General features: G+C 39.7%; 1 protein-coding gene across 11 annotated transcripts in view; it reads left to right on the top strand.

Annotated features, from left to right (window-relative positions):
* The window catches only part of RPAP2 (RNA polymerase II associated protein 2), a 96923-nt gene extending 79612 nt beyond the window's left edge, over positions 1-17311 (top strand). For 6 of the 11 annotated variants that reach the window (XM_036444298.2, XM_036444297.2, XM_045584345.1 and 3 more), the window contains 2 exons: positions 6362-6511; positions 17044-17311. In XM_036444298.2, the coding sequence (XP_036300191.1) occupies positions 6362-6503 (142 nt within the window). In that variant the 3' untranslated portion in view covers positions 6504-6511; positions 17044-17311. Of the gene's footprint in view, positions 1-5480; positions 5500-6361; positions 6512-13943; positions 13989-15143; positions 15931-17043 lie in introns of those variants that run through there. The other 5 variants (XM_036444294.2, XM_036444295.2, XR_004989058.2 and 2 more) reach the window with 5 other exon arrangements.
* The last annotated feature ends 2835 nt before the right edge of the window (positions 17312-20146 follow it).

Here is a 20146-nt window from a genome sequence, read left to right as displayed (position 1 = left end):
CAACCTCATCCAAGGATATTTTCCCATTGATTTCTAGAGTGGAAGGGAAGGAGAGATACAGAGAGAAACACCAATGTGAGGGAGACATGTCAATTGGTTGTCTCCTGCATGCACCCTAGCCAGGACCAGAAATCGAGCCTGCAGTCGAGTTGTGTACCCTTGACTGAAATCAAACCCAGGACACATGGCTGACACTCTATTCACTGAGCCAAACTGATTAAGCACGAGTGTTTGCTTCTCCTAGTTTGGAGGGCCAGAGGAAAGGATGTCTGTGCTCTGTCATTTCAGGCAAGTGCCTGATGTGATCTTCAATATTTCACACACATTATTCAGAAAAGAAATAACTGTTAAAGAAATAACTGTTAAGACCATGCCCCAAAAATTGTTTTGTGAAGGAGAAAATAAAATTCTGTAAGAAATATTTAGATTATATATGAAGTACAATGTCTAGAAGTTTTTTTTTAATTTTTTCATTTTTAAAAATGAATAAATATTTTATTTATTTATTTATTTTTATTTATTTATTTTTTACAGAGATGAAGGTTGAGGGATAGAGAGTTAGAAACATTGATGAGAGAGAAACATCAGTCAGCTGCCTCCTGCACACCCATCACTGGGGACCAAACCCACAACCAAGGTATATGCCCTTGACCAAATCAAACTTGGGACCCTTAAGTCCATAGGCCAACGGTCTATCCTTTGAATCAAATTCCTTAGGGCTAGAAGTTTATTAACCATTGCAACATAACACACACAGAGGTATAGAATCCCCTTCCTTCAAGATAGTTGACTTGCAGTCTGTGAAAAGGAACCAAATCACTACATTAAGAAAGATAACTAGTTTCTAATACTGTAAGATTTTTATGAAAATAAGAGGTCAGGAATTCAGGTTTGAACGTAATGTAAAATTTGACATACCTTTTAGATACCCAGGGGGAGAAAAATTCTAGAAGGTAACTTACAGATTTGAGTCATTGATAGTCAAAGTCATAAGATGGGATGTAGTACAAAAAGAAGGTCCTTATGAAACCTTAGGTAAGACCTATCATTCATGGGCTGCTGGAACAAGAAATACCTACAAAATAGATTGAGTCAATTGGGAAGAGAACTAAGAGCTGGCTTTTGGATGTGCCAATTAAGAAACTGTTATTGGCCATGAAAGGAGCAATTCCTGTAATAAGTCTTTATTCATTTGTAATCGGGCCTAATTGTAACATATGTAGGAACAGTATTGCTTAGTGCTTTGTGGTTTCCAAAGCTCTCGACCATACTCCTAACAAAAGCAGACAATAGAACCTTGTTTCCAAGCTCAGTACAGTGCTCTTCTACATCACATCAGCCCTCAAACTCTACTCGGCCAAATAGCACCTATCATTAGGGCATCGTATATTCTAAAAAAAAAACCCCAGTAGCACCTTGGCAATGGCTATAACCAATCTTATCATTGACCAAAACCATAATAAACTGATAAAACATTCTGATCTTGCTTCTGATTCATCCATGCAAGTAGGAACAAAAGCCTCTGGCTATGAAGATCACATGGAAAGTCAGCAGATGGCCAGTGAGCAGCAGGCTAAACTAGAGCAGGCTTGTAGTCATTTGCTGTGAAGTAATAAATCATGTTAGATGAGCCGAGGAATCTGGAAAACATAAAGATTATATATAGTCCTTATTCTACTTTAAATGTAAATTACTTTGGAGATAGAAGCAAATCGAATTCTTTTGAATGAACCGGACATAAAATGATAGTATACTGTAAGATTTTTTTAGGGTTCATCATCTTTCTTGATACATTATTCATTATGACTTTATAACTTGTCAAAGCAGTCTTCAGGTTTTTGTACTCATGAGCCTGGTTTCTAGAAAAGATTTTAAAGGGGGAACAGAATTTTTACATGACTCTCCACTTGCTTATTAATGTTTAGTGGTACACAGGAACTGAGAGCATTTATTCATTTACACCTCACCTTACTCCAAAAAGGATTTATTTTGAGTCAATTTAAAATTTTTAGAGAGTTAATAATATATATTTCTATAATCATTTACATTTTGTGTTAGAAACTGGGGGATGGGGAAGAAGTAGTCTTTTTTATTATTGTTATTGATTTTTTTTACAGAGAGGAATTGAGAGGGATAGAGAGTTAGAAACATTGATGAGAGAGAAACATCGATCAGCTGCCTCCTGCACCCCTCCCACTGGGGATGTACCCGAAACCAAGATACATGTCCTGGACCAGAATCAAACCTTGTACATGCGCGCGCGCCCCCCCCCAGTCCACAGGCCAACGCTCCATCCACTGAGCCAAACTGGTTTTGGCAAGGGGAATTAGTCTTTTCAGTTAAAGATCAAAGGAGAAACACAAGGAGTAAGGTTAAAGGAAATCTCATTAGCTAACTTTCCAGGAGTATAATTATGCAACACCACTTGGGGATCCAGTGTTCAGAGGCTCCAGATGCCTAAGGATTGCTGTTTATCCATTTGATAGCTTGCTGCAGAAATCTCCAGGCACCAGGTTGATCTCTCCCAACAGATATCAGACCTTGTAGGATTTCTCTATCAGTACTTCTGCCTGCCTGCCTGGTACTTGTCATTTATTATATGGGTAGTCCTTTAGTTTTCTAAAGCAAACTTAAAACCTTCTGTTCCTTTTGCATTTTCATCCAGGGCTCAGTACACATCAGTCAGGTAAAGATTAAACTTAGGGTGCTCTATAGCCTGCAAAAAATGAAAGCTAGCATATTAGCCAGAAGAATGGGATTCTTTAAGATAAATTGCCGAGGTGCAAAGCTCTGACTTTCCACTTTCTATCTTTGTGACCTGGGAGAAGGGAGGAAGGTACTTCAATTTTTGGTGCCTTCATTTGCTCATCCATAAAATGGGAGCCATAATTCATGCTAAGAACATGTAAATAGTATCTATAGATAACATGTGGTAAGTATTAATTGATAGTCGTTACCATAACTATTTTTTTAATCCAGAATGTGTTTATTGGAATGGCTCGGGATGCTTTTAGTGCTGCTTTCTTCTGAAGCAGCATTCTATGGAAGCCTTGCTTTTTCTCCAGTAGGCTGAGTAGCCAACACACAAAACTACTGTTTGTGCATGGCTGAAGATTCTATAGCATGCTGGGTGTTTCACATCCATGCAGTGGGAATTAGGACTCTACACCAGGAGCTGCTGCTTCTGTTTCTCTTCTCTTCTCTTCCGGAGAGGGATGGAGGAGATCCTTAGCGAGAGGCATGTTGCTGTGGGGAGGTGGTCACCATCAGAAGTGGTATGTCATACTATTTTTTTAAAGCCTATTCATCTACAGTATCCTACTTGAATTTTGCAATAACTTTTAAGGAACTTAAGTATTATTAGCCCCATTTTATAGATAATAGAACCTAAGGTGTTTATGTTCAACTTGCCCAAAATAGTTAACAAGCATTCCGGGCAGATCTAGGATTAGAACTGTGTTGCGTAGAGACAGCATTCTTGTGCTTGCAGTTAGACTGAGGGGGGAACAGGTTTCATCTGAAGAGTCAGCTCTAAAACATTCAAAGTGGATGCTCAGAGCTTTTTTTTGAAGATTCTCAAAGCAGGTCCAGCTCATTAAGAAGAGAATGCCTGATTGATAAGCATTGTTTGCCATGGGCCCAGGAGCATGGAGCAGGATTGCATTGTTGCTTTTTTTTTTTTTTCTTTTTTCTTTTTTTTCTTTTTTCTAACTCCTAGCTAAAGTTTCCCATTAACTCCAGTTTTGTTTTGTTTTATAAACAAAACATTTAGGTACATTTTAACACATCATTTAATGAACTTACTAGTTTATAGTGTAAATATATCCTTATAAGTTTGCTAAAGAAGTATTACTATTTCTAAAATAGTTTCTAACTAGGGCAATTGATGGAACATTTTTTTACAAGCTGTTTCTCTATCATCTTTTCATTTTCTGCTCTCATGAGCACACGGGTTGAAAAATCTAGTAGTTACCATTTACTTCTAATTTGAGGGTTAAGTTTAAAACATGGCACTTTTAAGAAGTAATTTAGAAAGAAATTGTTTTCATATATGAACCAATTATTAGTCTCCTTGAAGGTGAGAGAAGTTGTCTAAGATGTGTGATATAAGAACCATTTTAAATACACACAAAACTTCCTCTGACTTCTTGATTTTATTTTAGCCGATATTATCCTATCCCCAGTATCTTTGGTCTTATTGTGGGAAAGTAGCAACTTTGTATTTTAAATATCAACTTACCTAAGAGTGAGAAAAGGAAGAGTTGACTTCCAGTGTCCATCTTCTCTACAGCAAGATGCTTCAGGAAAAGCTGGCCGCAGTTGCCTACATTCAACCAAGTGCCCAGGTTGGGCTAGGCTTTGGAAGGCTTAGGTAGCCCTGTTTCCCAGTATGAACTACCTGTGAGAAATATCAGCAGACAAAGCTCAGAAAGTATGAGACCTGGTCCTCCATCCCCTACCTCTACAGAAATACAGAGAGGTGGGGAGAGTACACATTACAGTAGTTTTCCCATTTAGAACTTTGTGGATTTCACTAGACTGCTTGTATTTATTACTGGAGTCACTTAGCCTCTAGTTCTGGTTAAGACTCCTTCAGGGAAATAGAGAATTTACCACCTTCTCAAAGTCCTGGCCATCTGTGAACAATTTTGACAATTTTTTACTTTTGTATTCTCTATGAAAAGGCTAAGCAAAGATGAAATCTGTCTCTCGGAAAATAACTTTTCCCATATTACTCACACTGCTCCAGAATTGCTCTGCTCTGATTTCTTGACTGTTATTGATTTAAATCAGAGTTTTCTTATTTATATTTTATGTGCCCAGAGGCAATGACCAAGATTAAATAAGCATTGCCCAACCGGTGTGACTCAGTGGTTGAGAGTCAACCCATGAACCAGAAGGTCACTGTTCAATCCCCAGTCGGGGCATATGCCCAGGTTGTGGGCTTCAGCCCCATTAGGGGGAGTACAGGAGGCAGCCGATTGATGATTCTCTTTCTTCATTGATATTACTATCTCTTTCTCTGAAAATCAATAAAAATATTGATTTTTTTTTTTAAAAGATTAAGCATCTGGAAGAGCTTTGTGTAAGGTGTAAGGCTATTTAAGGAAAAAAAAATGATTTTCTCTCCAAAAAGCTTTCTAGGAATGTGAGTAATTTGCAGAGGTTCTATAAATCATGATTTCTGGAGATAAAAAATATTTGTGAAAGTAATGGTCTTGAGTATTTGTAATTAGATTAGTCCCTTTTAAAAAATCATACTTGCTAATCACATTTAAATTTCAATTTTAAGAATATTTTACATGCAATCAATCTTTAGGGATATTTACTATAAATGGTTAAAGAAAAAAGCAGACTGTTATGTATAAAGTTTGCATTAAGTGCCTTATGTAATTCATCTCTTTAGTGTTTTAAGAGTAAAAATGTTAAGGTTTTATCTAAAAGGCAGTCCTATTCTTTTATTTATTGTCTTTTTCCAGGTGATATAATCTATCGATAAACATTCATTATAAATTATGAGAGGTCTGGTGCACAAAATTCATGCATGGAGGTGATGAGGGAGAAATCCCTCAGCCCAGCCTGCACCCTCTCGCTATCTGTGATCCTTTGGACATCCTCTCACAATCTGGGACCTCTGGCTCCCAACCACTTGCCTGCTTGCCTGCTTGCCTGCCTGCCTGATCTCTCCCCCAACTGCCTCTGCCTGCCTGCCTGATCATCCCTGATCACCCCTAACCATTTGCCTGCCTGCATGATTGCCCTAACTGCTCACCCGCCTGCTTGATCACCCCCTAACTGCTCACCTGCCTGTCTGATCTCCCCTAACCATTCTGCCTGCCTGAATGCCCCTAACTGCTCTCCTGCCTGCCTGATCACCCCTAACCATTCTGTCTGCCTGCCTACCTGATTGCCCCTAACTGCCTCTGCCTCAGCCCCTGCCACCACGGCTTCGTCTGGAAGGTTGTTTGGCTGTCCAGTCTAATTAGCATATTATGCTCTTATTATTATAGATGTTTTTAAAGCAATTCTCAGCTAAAGCTTCTCTCCACAACCTCCTTTCCCCAAGTGGAAAGAAAAGACTTCATTAATTTTCCTTTCTGACCAGAATTTTTGTGGGTTTTGCTGGCATGAAGAACATGTTATAGATGCAGACTTTTAGGCTTCTTTCAATAATTAATAATGTGTTTGATCTTTCCAGTTTTTCTCCTGCGATTTCTCTTCTGCTTATATTAGGAAAGCCTCTCCCTGGGAATGTTGATAAATCAGAAAGACTTCTCTGCCATGACAAAAACATGTTGAGGACAGAAGCTCCCTTATTCCTTTCCATTTCATGGATATGTATTTATTTTTGGTATTTCAGACTGACCCCGATTCTTGGCATTCAGAAGCATTCTCAGGAAAATATGATGTTTACACAGTTTCTAGCCACCCTGCTTGAAGAATTGCATTTAAAGAATGAAGACCTTGAAAATTTAACCATCATATTTAGAACCAGCTGTTAAATAGAGTGGTGAGTTGGATTGTGCTTTACTTTTTTTTATTTTTCATTTGAGCCTCTTTGGATACTTTTTTTAGTTTGGAAATTTTGAAAACCAAGTTCAGGCCCTGGAAGTTCAATTGGTTCAAACATCGTTTTGATACACCAAGATAGGTCAGGGCACATGTAAGAATCAACCAATGAATGCATAAATAAGTGGAACAACAAATCTCTCTCTTTTGAACTCACTCTCTCTCTCTCTCTCTCTCTCTCCCCCCCCTTCCCTCCCTCCTCTCCCTTTTGCCCCTTTTCCTTTCTTCCTCCCTCCCTCCCCCCTTTCCCTCTCTCTAAAAACATCAATTCTATCTAATAAAAGAGTAATATGCAAATTAACCATCATTCCGCTACACCATCATGTCACAGCCACACCCACCAGCCAATCAGGAGCTAGTATGCAAATTAACCCAAACCAAAATGGCTGCAGCCATGGAGCAAGCAGGAGGGAGGCTTGGGTTTCCCTGGCGATGGAAGAAGCCAAGCTTTCCACACACTCTGACGGGCCCAGGCCTCCACTCAAGTGTACAAAGTTTCAATTATAGAAGATAAATAAATCCCAACATAAATGGCAGCAGCCACGGAGCTGGAAAGAGCAGGAGGTTAGGGTTTCCTCTGGCAATTGAGGAACCCAAGCTTTCCGCCTGCCCTGGCCTGCTTGGCCTCCCCTTAAGGTTACAAAGTTTCAATTATAGAAGGTAAACAAATCCAAACAGAAATGGCTGCCGCCTTGAAGCGAGCAGTAGTCTTGGCTCCACTCCAGGCTACAGGGTTTCAATTATAGAAGATAAATAAATTCCAGACACCAGGGCCTCTGCTTGGGTTGCTGGGAGGTGTGGCTGGCCTGCAAACCACCACAGGCCCCTTGCCCAGGCCACCTTATGCCCCAAGGCAACCCCCTCCCTGATCTGGGACACTCTTCAGGGCAAACCAGCCAGCCCCCATCCATGCACCAGGCCTCTATACTAGCTAATAAAAGAATAATATGTAGATTGACCATCACTCCAACACATAATATAGCTGCTCTCGTGTGGTCAAATATCCTGCCCCCATGTGGACACAAGATGGCCAGCAGGGGAGGACAGTTGGGAGGGACCAGGCCTGAAAGGGAAGGAAGTTGGGGGTGATCAAGCCTGCAATGGAGGGCAGTTAGGCATCAATTAAGCTGGCAGGGGAGTGACTGGGGTGATCAGGCTGACAGGCAGAAGCGGTTAGGGGCAATCAGGAAGGCAGGCAAACAGTCCTGGATTGTGAAAGGGCTGCCCCAGATTGGAGAGGGTGCAGGCTGGGCTAAGGGATACCCCCCTCCCCCATGCACAAATTTTGTGCCCTGGGCCTCTAGTATAAAAATAAAAACCAAGTATAGACATCAGAATATCCTCAGCTTGCTAAAGGAGAAAATGACATCCTTAGTTCTCAGCTGCCATACTCACTTCCTATCCTCTTTTATTACTTTGTTGTTGTTATTCCTCCTTTATAGGCTTACTACAGTTAATTCTGATTCTTGCAATCCACTATCATTTTCATACGCAAACCCCCTTTCCCACCTGCTAAGTTTTTTTCCAAGAAGTAGCAACTAACTTCAACCCAACTACTGCGATGATCAATTGAGAACATCCTCATCTTACTTCCCTCTTCAAAGAAATCACCCCAACCCAGCCAACACCCTAGTAATCTCATGTGCAGATAAACAGATATATTTACAAGTCTGGCTTTGTTGAATCATGACCCTCTTCTACACCTCTTTCAGAACTGCCTGTATTATTTTAATCATAACTCTTCATCTTTTCCTCTCCTTGCTGCTCATTTCACATACTCTCAAGTGCTCAGATAGGTTTTTTTTTTTAATTTATTCAAGTTTAGTTGGCATACAATAGTATATTAGTTTCAGCTGTACAACTTAATGATTATACATTTATATACTTTATGATGTAATCACCACACTGTGCTAGTAACCACCAGTCATCATGCCAAGATATTGTGATATTATGACTGTATTTCCTATACTACATTTTATAACTGAAAGTTTGTACCTATTATTTCCCTTCACCTTTTTTAATAATTCCCCTACTTTCTCCCCTCTGGCAACCATCTAGTTTATTCTCCCTTTTTATTCTCCTCTTGGTTTGTTTGTTCCTTTGTCTTGTTTTTTTAGATTCCACATATAAGGGAAATCATATAGTATTTGTCTTTCTTGGTCTGACTTATTTCACTTAGCACAATACTCTCTAGGTCCATCCATGTTGTCACAAATGGCAAGATCTCATTCTTATTAATGGCTGAGGAATATTACATTGTATATATGTCCCACATCTTTATTCATTCATATATCAGTGGACACCTAGGTTGCTTCCTTGCCTATTGCAAATAATGCTGCAGTGAACAAAATGGTGATTATATCTTTTTTAATTAGTGTTTTATTTTCTTCAGATAAATACCCAGAAGTGGCATTGTTGGGTTGTATGGTATTTCTAATATTTTGAGGATTTCCATATTGTGTTCCATAGCAACTGCTACAATTTACAGTCCCACCAACAGTGCACAAGGGTTCCGTAAGGGTTCCTTGTTCTTTCACATTTTCTCCAACACTTATTGTTGACTTTTTTATGATAGTAATTCTATGAGGTGGAATTTCATTGTGGTTTTGATTTATATTTTCCTGATGATTATTGGTACTGAGCATCTTTTTGTCTGCTGATCATCTGTATGTCCTCTTCAGAGAAATGTCTATGCAGATCTTATGTTCATTTTCCCATCAGATTGTTTTGTGGAGTTTTTTTTATGTTGATGTTTCTTATATATTTTGGATATAAACTACACGGTATATATCATTTATGAATATCTTCTCCCATTCATTCAGTTGTCTTTTCTTTTTGATGGTTTCCGTTGCTGTGCAGAAGCTTTTTAGTTTGATGAGATCCATTTATTTTTACATTGTTTCCCTTGTCTGAGGAGATAGGCCTCCACTCAAGGATACAAAGTTTCAATTATAGAAGATAAATCCCAAGAAAAATGGCAGCAGCCACAGAGCTGGAGAGAACAGGCTAGGGTTGCCCCCAGCAACAGAGGAAGCCAAGTTTTCCACCTGCCCTGGCTGGCCTAGGCCTCTACTCAAGGATACAAAGTTTCAATTATAGTATGTAATAGTATGTAAACAAATTCAAACAGAAATGGCAGCAGCCAAGGAGCAAGCAGGAGGCTTGGCTCCGCTCCAGGCTACAAAGTTTCAATTGTAGAAGGTAAATAAATTCCAGATACCAGGGCCTCCACTTGGGTCACCAGGGGGCGTGGCTGACCTGCAAACCACCACAGGCCCCTCGCTCAGGCCGCCCCAAGCCCCAAAGGAACCCCCACCCTGATCCGGGACACCCTTCAGAGCAAACCAGCTGGCCCCCACCCATGCACCAGGCCTCTATCTAATAAAAGAGTAATATGCAGATTGACCTTCATTCCAACACACAAGATGGCTGCCCCCATGTGGTTAAAGATCCTGCTCCCATGTGGACACAAGGAGACCACCACAAGATGGCCAGCAGGGGAGGGCAGTTTGGAGGCACCAGGCCTGCAAGGGAGGGCATTTGAGAGGGATCAGGTCTGCAAGGGAGGGCGGTTGGAGATGATCAACCCTGCAGGGGAGGACAGTTAGGGGTGACCATGCTGACAGAGGAGGGAAGTTGGGGGCAAACAGGCTGGCAGGGGAGCAGTTAGTCATCAATCAGGCTGGCATGTGAGTGGATAGGGGGTGATCAGGCTGGTAGGCAAAAGCGGTTAGGGGCAATCAGGAAGGCAGGCAGGAATACCAGTTGGGAGCCAGCAGTTCTGGATTGTGAGAGGGATGTTCGACTGCCCATTTAGGCCCGATCCCAATTAGGGGTCCTAGATTGGAGAGGGTGTAGGCTGGGCTGAGGGACACCCCCCCCCACACACACACACCCCTGTGCATGAATTTCATGCACCGGGCCTCTAGTATGACTATAAATTCTTTAATCTCTCCCCACTTACCCACTCCCATCTTTCCTCTAAGATTGGACAGTCTATTCCATGCTTTTATGTCTCTGGATCTATTTTTTCCATCAGTTTATTTTGTTCTTTAGATTCCACGTATTTGTGAGATCATGTGATTTTTGTCTCTGACTGGCTTATTTCATTTAGCTGTGACATGCACTGTCCACCAGGGAGTGGTGCGGAATGAAGGAAGGCCCCAATCAGCCCTAATCGCTGGCCAGGCCTAGGGACCCTACCTGTGTACAGATTTTGTGCACCAGACCTCTAGTGTAGAATAAAAATGGTGAGGATGGGCATCCTTGTCTTGTTCCTGAACTTAGCAAAAAAAGCTTTTCAGCTTTTTACCGTTGAGTATGATGGAAATATGTTCCCTGTATTCCCACTTTGTTGAGAGTTTTTATCATAAATGGATGTTGAATTTTGTCAAATGTTTTTTCTGCATCTTTTAAATGATTGTATGATTTTTATTCTTTTGTTGATATGGTGTATCATGTTGATTATTTGCAGATGTTGACCCAGCTTTGTATCCCTAGAATAAATCCCCCTTGGTTATGATGTGTGAACTTTTTAATGTATTGTTAAATTCAATTTGCTAATAACATGTTGAGAATTTTTGCATCTATGGTCATCGTGGATATTGGTCTGGAATTCTTTGGTCATGTCTTTGTCTGGTTTTGGTTATTAGGGTAATGCTGGCCTCATAGAATGCATTTGGAAGTGTTCCTTCCTCTTCAATTTTTTATAATAGTCTGAGAAGGATAGGTATTAATTCTTTAAATTTTTTTTATAGAATTTGCTTGTGAAGTCATCTAGTCCTGGGCTTGGTTTGTTAGTTTTTTTTATTACTAAATTTCATTGCTAGTAATTGGTCTATTCAGGTTTTCTGTTCCCTCCTCACCCATTCTTGGAAGGCTATGAGCATTTATGTTCAAATGAATTCTAAAAACACCACCTTTTTACTCTCCTGTCCATGCTCTATGTTTTTTATGTCATATTTTAGATCTGTTTTGTGTATTCCTTAACCATTTATAATTTTGCTACTTTTATCTTCATACTAGCTCCTTAAATGACTAATTTGATGTGTCTATTATCCTTTGCCTGTGAGATTTTTTCCTTTCATGTATCTTTTTTTGCTTGTATGGCCTTTGACCTTTGTTTTCTGTTTAAAGAAGACCCTTTAGTATTTCTTGTAAAAATGGGTTAAGAGTTATAAACACCATTTTTTGGTTGTCTGGGAAACTCTGTCCTTCAATTCTGAATAATAAACTCATTGAGTATAGTGTTCTAGGTTGCAGATTACTTTCTTTCAGAGCTTTAAATATATCATACCACTCTTTTCTGGCCTGTAAAGTTTCTGCTGAGAAATCAGCTGATTGCCTTATAGGGTTTCCCTTATATATGACAAGTTGTTTTCCTTTTGCTGCTTTTAAGATCATCTCTTTAACTTTTGCCATTTTAATTACAGTATGTCTCAGTATTGGCCTCTCTGGGTTCATCTTGTTTGGAAATCTGTGCATCCTGGACCTGGATATCTGTTTCTTCTCATATTATTTTCAGTCATTATGTCTTAACATCCTGCCCCTTTCTCTTCTTTCTGGAATCCCTACAATGCAAAATGTTCATGTGCTTGATGTTGTCCCAGAGATTTCTTAAACTATCCTTTATTGTGTTACTTTGCTTTTCTGATTGGATGGTTTCCACTATTCTGTCTTAGTCACTAATCCATTCTTCTGTTTTATCTAATCTGCTCATTTATTTTAGGGTAGTTTTCATTTCAGTTGTTCTTTAGCTATGATTAGTTCTTTATTTTCTAACTTTTTGTTCAAGTTCTGAGTTCCTCTCTTCCACTCTCAAATTTGGTGAAAATGCTAATAGCCATTCCTTTGCATCTTTATCAGGCAAATTATTTATCTCCATTTCATTCAGCTTTTTTTTCCCCCTTGATTTGTTGTTCCTTCATTTGGAACATGTTTCTGATTTCTCATTTTGATTTTGTGTTTGTTCCTGTTAAGTAGATGTGATACCCATCTCTTCCAATCTCAAAAAGATGGCCTTGTGTAGAAGCAACTTCTGTATAAACCTGGGGTGGGGAACATCCAGCCCACGGGCCACGTAGGCCCAGGAAATAATTTAGCCTGGCCCTGCAAAGTCATTAGGGGCAAGTTAATTAAATGTTTGACCAAATATAGCAGGCTAATTTTTAAGTTGATAATTTTGTATGGCCTTTGGCAGACTGGTACAGACTGTGTGCTGGGTTTTGGCAAGGTGGGTGGAGTCAGGGAGGACACCTGAGTGCCTGGTGTCAGCTGCCTCGGAGGTGCTAGCCCAGGGTGCGGTGGCCCAGTGCACACACATGCATACAATAGCTCCCTATTGGTCTGGCTGTCCTGGCCAGAGCAAAGCACTGGCAGGGAAGCCCCAGTGCATGCGTGTTTTGGTGACCTTTTAGTTCCCACAGGAGCAAGGTCTGGATGAGGCAAAGCCCTCTTGATCCAGTCATCTGTAGCCAGAGCTGCGGTCCAGGCTAGGCTGTCAACTACAGCACCATTTGGTTCACTGAAACAAGCTCTGGACAGGGCACCTGGAAATTCACTGCAATAGCCTGTAGGTCCACCATAGCACTCGCCCTGCATCCAGCTGGAGGGGAAGTTGGCACTCACCTGGCACTGCTGATCGCAGAGCATTGTCATGGTTCTTGAACCTTCATGTTTGTGCTCTCGCGCGTGCGCGCGCACGCGCGCGCCCACACGCGCGCGCGCGCGCTCTCTCTCTCTCTCTCTCTCTCCTCCCTCCCTCCCTCCCTCCCTCCCTCCCTCCCTCCCTCTCCTTTGTTGTGTAGAAGCTTTTCAGTTGGCCCTGAGTTGTCTTTGAGGAGAAATTATTCTAAATGTAGGTTTGTTCACAGATGGGGCAATTTAGTTTCCTTCTATGCCACTAGTTTGGACCCGCCTGATAGGTTTTGATTTAATGTTGTGATTAAAGAAATTCATCCTAAATTACAAATAAGACCTTCTCAGGGAGCATTCTCTCTTTTTCTTTTCAACTTTCAATTATTTTTAAAATTATAAAAACATACAACCTTGTTATAAAAGTTAAAATAATTGCATATAAGATTTAAAAAAGAGCCAAAACCGGTTTGGCTCAGTGGATAGAGCGTCGGCCTGCAGACTGAAAGGTCTCAGGTTTGACTCTGGTCAAAGGCATGTACCTTGGTTGTGGGCACATCCCCAGTAGGGGGTGTGCAAGATGCAGCTGGTCGGTGATTCTCTCTCATCAATGTTTCTAACTCTCTACCCTTCTCTCTTCCTCTCTGTAAAAAATAAATAAAATATATTTTTAAAAAAGATTAAAAAAAAAAAAATTCTCCCTCACCTCTGCCTTCAATTCTATCCTGTCTTTTTTCCAGAAGCACACTTGTTATCTGTCATTTTATTTTTTATTTTTTGAATTTTTGTAAAAGAAAAAACATGGCCTTCGAGCAAATCTTTAAATACATGAAAAGAATACTAAGAGAGGTATTTTTGGTAAGCAAGAAAGAATGGTATTCTTTTATTGAACTTTCTAAAAAATGAAATATAAGGAAATAACATAAGGAATTAGCACTATACCTGCCTCCCAACTTATACCCAGAGTGACCTTTTCAAATGATCCTGCTTCCTTGAAGATCTTGTAAAACAAAGGATTTTAGCAGTGAGCTCAAAATGGCCTGTGTAAGCATCAACTCAAAATCCCTTCTAAGAATATAGTGAGGTTGGAGTTTTTTATTTTATTTTATTGAGCTTCAGGTATAGAGGATTGAATTAATCATACTCTTTGGTTCATAACATATTTTCTCCATGAAGTGAAAGGTGGGGTATTTTCCAGATAGACTAAAAACAAAGAATGCCTAGCCAGAGGCCCTTCCAGACTTAGTTTAATAAATAGGTAGCAATTAAAAATCATCTTTAATTAGTATATTTAAAACTTGTATATGAACAGATTGTGTTAAAGTTCTTTTAAGGACTTCCAACAATATGTTTTAACTACCTTGTTAATATTTATTTACATTATTTGTGTAAATAATCAAAGTAAACCTAAGCCCAGACTTTGTTAGTATTACAGGAAATTCTGAATAAATAAGTCTTATTATTTAATTTCTCATATGAGAAATGGAGATGGTTGTGAGTAGGCAGATGGATTTTTTCTGCTTGCATGAATTTTTAAGCTGTAAATTTATTTGAATATAAAGATTTTAATGTTTAATAATCTTTTATTACTTGAATTTAGAGAGAGGGAGATGAAGGGAGGGGGCAAAGAGAGAAACATCATTCTGTTGTTCCACTTACTTATGCATTCATTGGTTGATTCTTGTATGTGCCCTGACTGGTGATCAAACCCACAACCTTGGTTTTTCAGGACAGTGCACTAACCAATTGAGCTACCCAGCCAGGGCTGTCTAAGAACCTTTTAAAGATTAAATTACTTCTAACTAATATATGTAAGTATGTTTTCATTTACAAATATCAGGGGGCAAAAATCCAACTCAAACTTTCTTCTTTTTATGGTGTACTAGTGGCTTAAAACAACAAACTTTTTTTTTTTAACCGTATCTTTTCTATGAGCCAAGAATCTGGACATAGTTTAGCATAGGGCCTCTGGTTCAGAGTCTCATCGAGGTTGCAGTAAAGCTATCCGCCGGGACTGTGATGCCATCTGAGGGCCCAATGGAAGAAGATCCCCTTTTCTAAGCTCATTCGTGTGGTTGTTGGCAGGATCAGTTCCTCACAGGTTGTTGAACTCGGGGCCTGTCTCTCACTGACCCTTGTCTAGAGGCCCCTCCCATTTCCTCCACATGGGTCTCTCTACAGTGCGCCTCACAGCGTGGCACGTGGCTCCCCTCAAAGTGAGACGGTACCCAAGGCGGAAGCCACACTCTTTTTGTAACTAATCTCAGAAGTGACATCCCATTACTTTTGCTGTATTTCATGACTGACTAGAAACTAATCACCAGGTCTAGCCACACTTAAAGTGAGGGGATTGTATCGATATAAGGATGTGAGTACCAAGAGTCAAGGATCATTGGGGGCCAACTTAGAAGCTGTCTAATATATCAATAGATGGCAAAGTTCCCAGCTTTATACAGAGTGGGGCATAAGTAACGTTGTTCATATGGGAAATACAATAATTAATAAACTGTTTTGTGTCCTCACAGCTGTAAACCTCCTTTTGCCCCATCCTATATAAAATACCACACTGTCCAAGTGAAATCTTGAGCTTCACACTAAATTCAGGGCACCCCTGAACCAATCCATGTAGCCACAGGTATGCTATAAGCTAACCCACTCCTTCTATGAAGTGATGGGGCAGAGGAGGATTTTCTTGTTGACCTAGTCAGGGGTCCTCAAACTTTTTAAAGTGGGGGCCAGATCACGGTCCCTCAGAGAGCTGGAGGGCCGGACTATATGAACTACTAATTCCTACTGTAACACCTCGGCTGCGCTCACTGCCCAAATAACCTGGCGGGCCGGATCAGACTCCTCTGCGGGCCGCATGTGGCCCGCGGGCCGTAGTTTGAAGACGCCTGCTAGATCCATCAAAGCCTACCCCTGTATTATGAACTTGGGTCTATTCCACTCCAACCATTCTTGCTATATAATGAAAAATGGAATGTACACTGAATGGCCAGGTTATTATGACCACCTGACATTCGGAGGCAAATTAGCCGTACACTGCATCGTATGGGACATGGAAACTGCTGTCTGCAGTTACCAAGATAAAACGTCTCCAATTCGCACAGGAACACAAGGATTGGACAGTCGAGCATTGGAAAAAAGTCATGTGGTCCGATGAATCACGTTTTCAGTTGCATCATGCAGATGGCAGAGTGAGAATTTGGCGGAAGCAGCATGAAAGCATGCACCACACATACATGAGTACAACTCTTCAAGCTGGTGGGAGCAGTGTTATGGTGTGGGGAATGTTTTCCTGGCATGATTCGAGCCCTTTAATTTGTGTGGAACAACGTCTGATAGCACAACATACCTAAGTGTCGTTACTGATCAAGTTCATCCTATCATGTTGATGGCGTATCCAAATGGAGATGGCTTCTTCCAACAAGACTGCGCCATGCCACGGTGCTGTATTGTGCAAGAGTGGTTTCAAGGACATGAGGGAGACTCTACCTTGCCCCCACAATCACCAGATCTCGATCCAATTGAGCATTTATGGGACAAAGTTAAAAGAGCTATCAGGCAGCTGGTTCCACAACCATCAAATCTCACAGAACTGGACAGTGCTATTCATCAGGCATGGTGTCAGATTCCTCGCATCACCTTTCAACATCTTGTGGAGTCAATGCCAAGAAGAATCGCTGCAGTATTGAAGGCAAAAGGTGGCCCATCAAAGTACTGATGGGGTGGTCATAATAATCTGGCCACTTGGTGTATATTGGGAAACAACACAGTGTTTCCAAAAGCTGGTAAAATATTTTAGGTGTTTTATTCAGACTGTCTTTTTTTGCTTCACAGGTGTATTTCACGAAGAAGGAATAGAAAATAATCTGTACACCATTTCCAAAATTCTAGCCACAATAATGGTCTGGTGATGACTGGCAACTAGCTTTGTTCCAAGAAATCTTCTTAGATTTCATCCCCTTCCCTCCCAGCCCCTAACTCTACAGAGTGACTTCCAGGCCCTAGAGGGGAGCCATTATTCCAACAAGGATATGCAAGTCCTTGCATCCCTGCCTATAAGACATAAGATTTTTATCTGAAAATAAATGAATATTTAAGAAAATATGATGACCATTTGTTTGTTTGCTTGTTTGTTTGAATGATTCCATCACAACACTTGACAAAAAATTTGAGAAAAGTCCTATTTTGGCCTCATAGTCTAAACTCTAGACTCTAAAGAACAGCAAAGCGGTCAGTAAATGCAGTTGAAGAAAAAGCCCTTTGAAAGCCGTTCATTGGTCTTCTAAAGAAGCTGACTGTGCTATAATGTGGTTAACCTCACACGTCCAAACAGAAGTGTCCCAGAAGTTTCTGGACTCGAGGAAATTTTTTTAAAAGGCAAGGAGGTGGGGAGGGGCAGAGTGTGGAATTTAGAGTTTATTTTCAAGAGAGACAATCTCTAGAAACAATGCTTTCTCAAAATGTGTATTGAAGCATACAGGTTAACAGGGCCTTCAGGGTAGTTAAAGGGATCTTAGACAATTTGAGCAGCTTTACTGGAGGGAAAACAAAACAAAATCAGACCTATACTCGGGGACATAGAAGAAATGCCAGCTGCTAAAAGCCCAGCCACGGAAAGGACCGGAAAGCAGCCTGGTACACACAAGCAGGAATCTACAAGCTCTGCAAGGTCACAGGCTACAATATTCATACACTAATATCAATTGTTTTTGTATACTAGCAATGAAAATTCCAAAAATGGAATTAAGAAAATAATTCTAGGCATGCTCGTCCTTCCTTGTTTCATTGTCCCCAGTTTTAATAAACATACTCTCCTCAAAAAGAAAGCAAATCATTCCATCTAAAATATTAACAAAAGAAGTATTTAAAAATAAATTTAACAGAAGAAGTACAAGACTTGTACAGCGAAAACTATAAACATTCAGAGAAATTAAGGGAGGTAAATAGAGGTATTCCATGTTCATGGATTAAAAGATTCAATATTGTTAAGATGGCAATTGTCTTTTAAAAGTTTATTTAAAAATCAATGCAAACCCTATAAAAACCCAGCAGACTTTTTTTTTTTTTAAATTGGCAAACTGATCCTAAAATTTCTAGGGAAATGCAAAGGATCCATAATAGCCCAAACAGTTCTAAAAATGAGGAACACTTCCTGATTTCAAAACTTACTGCAAAACTACAATAATCAAGACAGTGTGATATTGATATAAGGATAGACAGAAAGTTTGTGGAACAGAATTTGAGCACCTAGGATAAGCCCTCATATTTGTGGCTAGTTAATTTTCAACTAAGGTGTCAAGCCATTTCCATGAAGAAAGGATAGTCTTTTCAACAAATGGTGCTGGGACATTTGGATATCAGATGCAAAAATGACTCATTAGACCCTTACCTCCTACCATACACAAGTAAATTCAAAATGAATCAGAGACCTAAATATAAAAGCTAAAACTATAAAGCTTTTAGGAGAAAACCTACATGACATTGGTTTAGGAAAAGAGTTCTTAGATAAGATTCCAAAAACAAATCAGGACACATGCCTTGGATATGGACTCGATCCCCAGAAGGGGGCGTGCAGGAGGCCGCCAATTGGTGATGTTTCTCTCTGATGGATGTTTCTATCTAGCCTTCTCTCTCCCTCTCTTCAAAAAAAAAAGAAAAGAAAAAAAAGCAGTGTTGGTGAGATGTGAAGAAACAAGCCCCAATACATTGCTAGTGGGAATGTAAAATGGTGCAGCCAGATTCAAAAAGCAATCTGGAGGTTTCTAAGTTAAATATAAGTTTACCATATGACCTAGAAATTATATTGTACTTGGTGTCCTACCACAAAATAAATGAAAACATGTTTATAAGACTTACAGGCAAATATTCATAGCATCATTGTTCATATTAGGGAAGCAACCCAAATGACTATCGACTGGTACATGGATAAACAAAAAATCCATACAGTGGAATACTGATACATGCTATAACACAGCTAAACTCCAGAAACATTATGCTAAGTGAAATAAGTCTGACACAATAAACCATATAAGGGGTGATTTCATTTTATAAAATATCAAAAAAGAAAAATCTCAACTAGATACTTAATTGGTGGTTGCATGGACATGGATGGGAACGGATCGTCTGCAAATGGGGGTGATGAAATGTTATAAAATTAAATTATGATTTTTGTACAACTTTGTAAACTAAATATAATTGCTTTGTGCACTTAAAACAGGTGAATGTTATGTATATAAATCATCTCAATAAATTATAGGTAATGTTCATACTATCGAAAATAATCTATAGGTTCAATGTCATTTTCATGGAAATAGAATAAATAATCCTAAAGTGTGTATGGGACCACAAAAGACCCCGAATAAACAAAGCAATCTTGAGAAAGAAGAATATAACTGGATTTAAAACTATATTAAAGTTATAGTGATCAAAACAGTATGGTATAGGCATAAAAACAGACTCATAGATCAATGGGTCAAAATACAGAGCTCAGAAGTAAATATATATATATATGGGTTTACTTCTAAGCTCTGTATTTTGACCCATTGATCTATGAGTCTGTTTTTATGCCTATACCATACTGTGTGTGTGTGTGTGTGTGTGGTCAATTTATAACAATGGGGCCAGAATATACAGTGGGGAAAGGATAGTCTCTTCAATAAGTGCCCTTGGGAAAATTGGTCAACCACATACGTCAGTCATACACAATTAAAATGTATTAAAGTACTGAATATAAGACATGAAACCATTAAACTCCAAACTAAAAAGCTTCTGCATAGCAAAGGAAACTAATGAAGTATAAAGGCAACTACAGAACGGGAAAAGATATTTGCAAATCATATTTCTGATAAGGGGTTAATATCCATAATATATAAAGAAATCACACAATTCAATAGCTAAAAGAAGAGCAATCCATTATTTAAAAGGGCAGAGCCCAGCT

The sequence above is a fragment of the Pipistrellus kuhlii genome, unplaced genomic scaffold, assembly GCF_014108245.1.
Source record: "Pipistrellus kuhlii isolate mPipKuh1 unplaced genomic scaffold, mPipKuh1.p scaffold_m20_p_2, whole genome shotgun sequence".
Classification (NCBI taxonomy): Eukaryota; Metazoa; Chordata; class Mammalia; order Chiroptera; family Vespertilionidae; genus Pipistrellus; species Pipistrellus kuhlii.
This window is presented reverse-complemented; position numbering and strand designations above follow the sequence as displayed.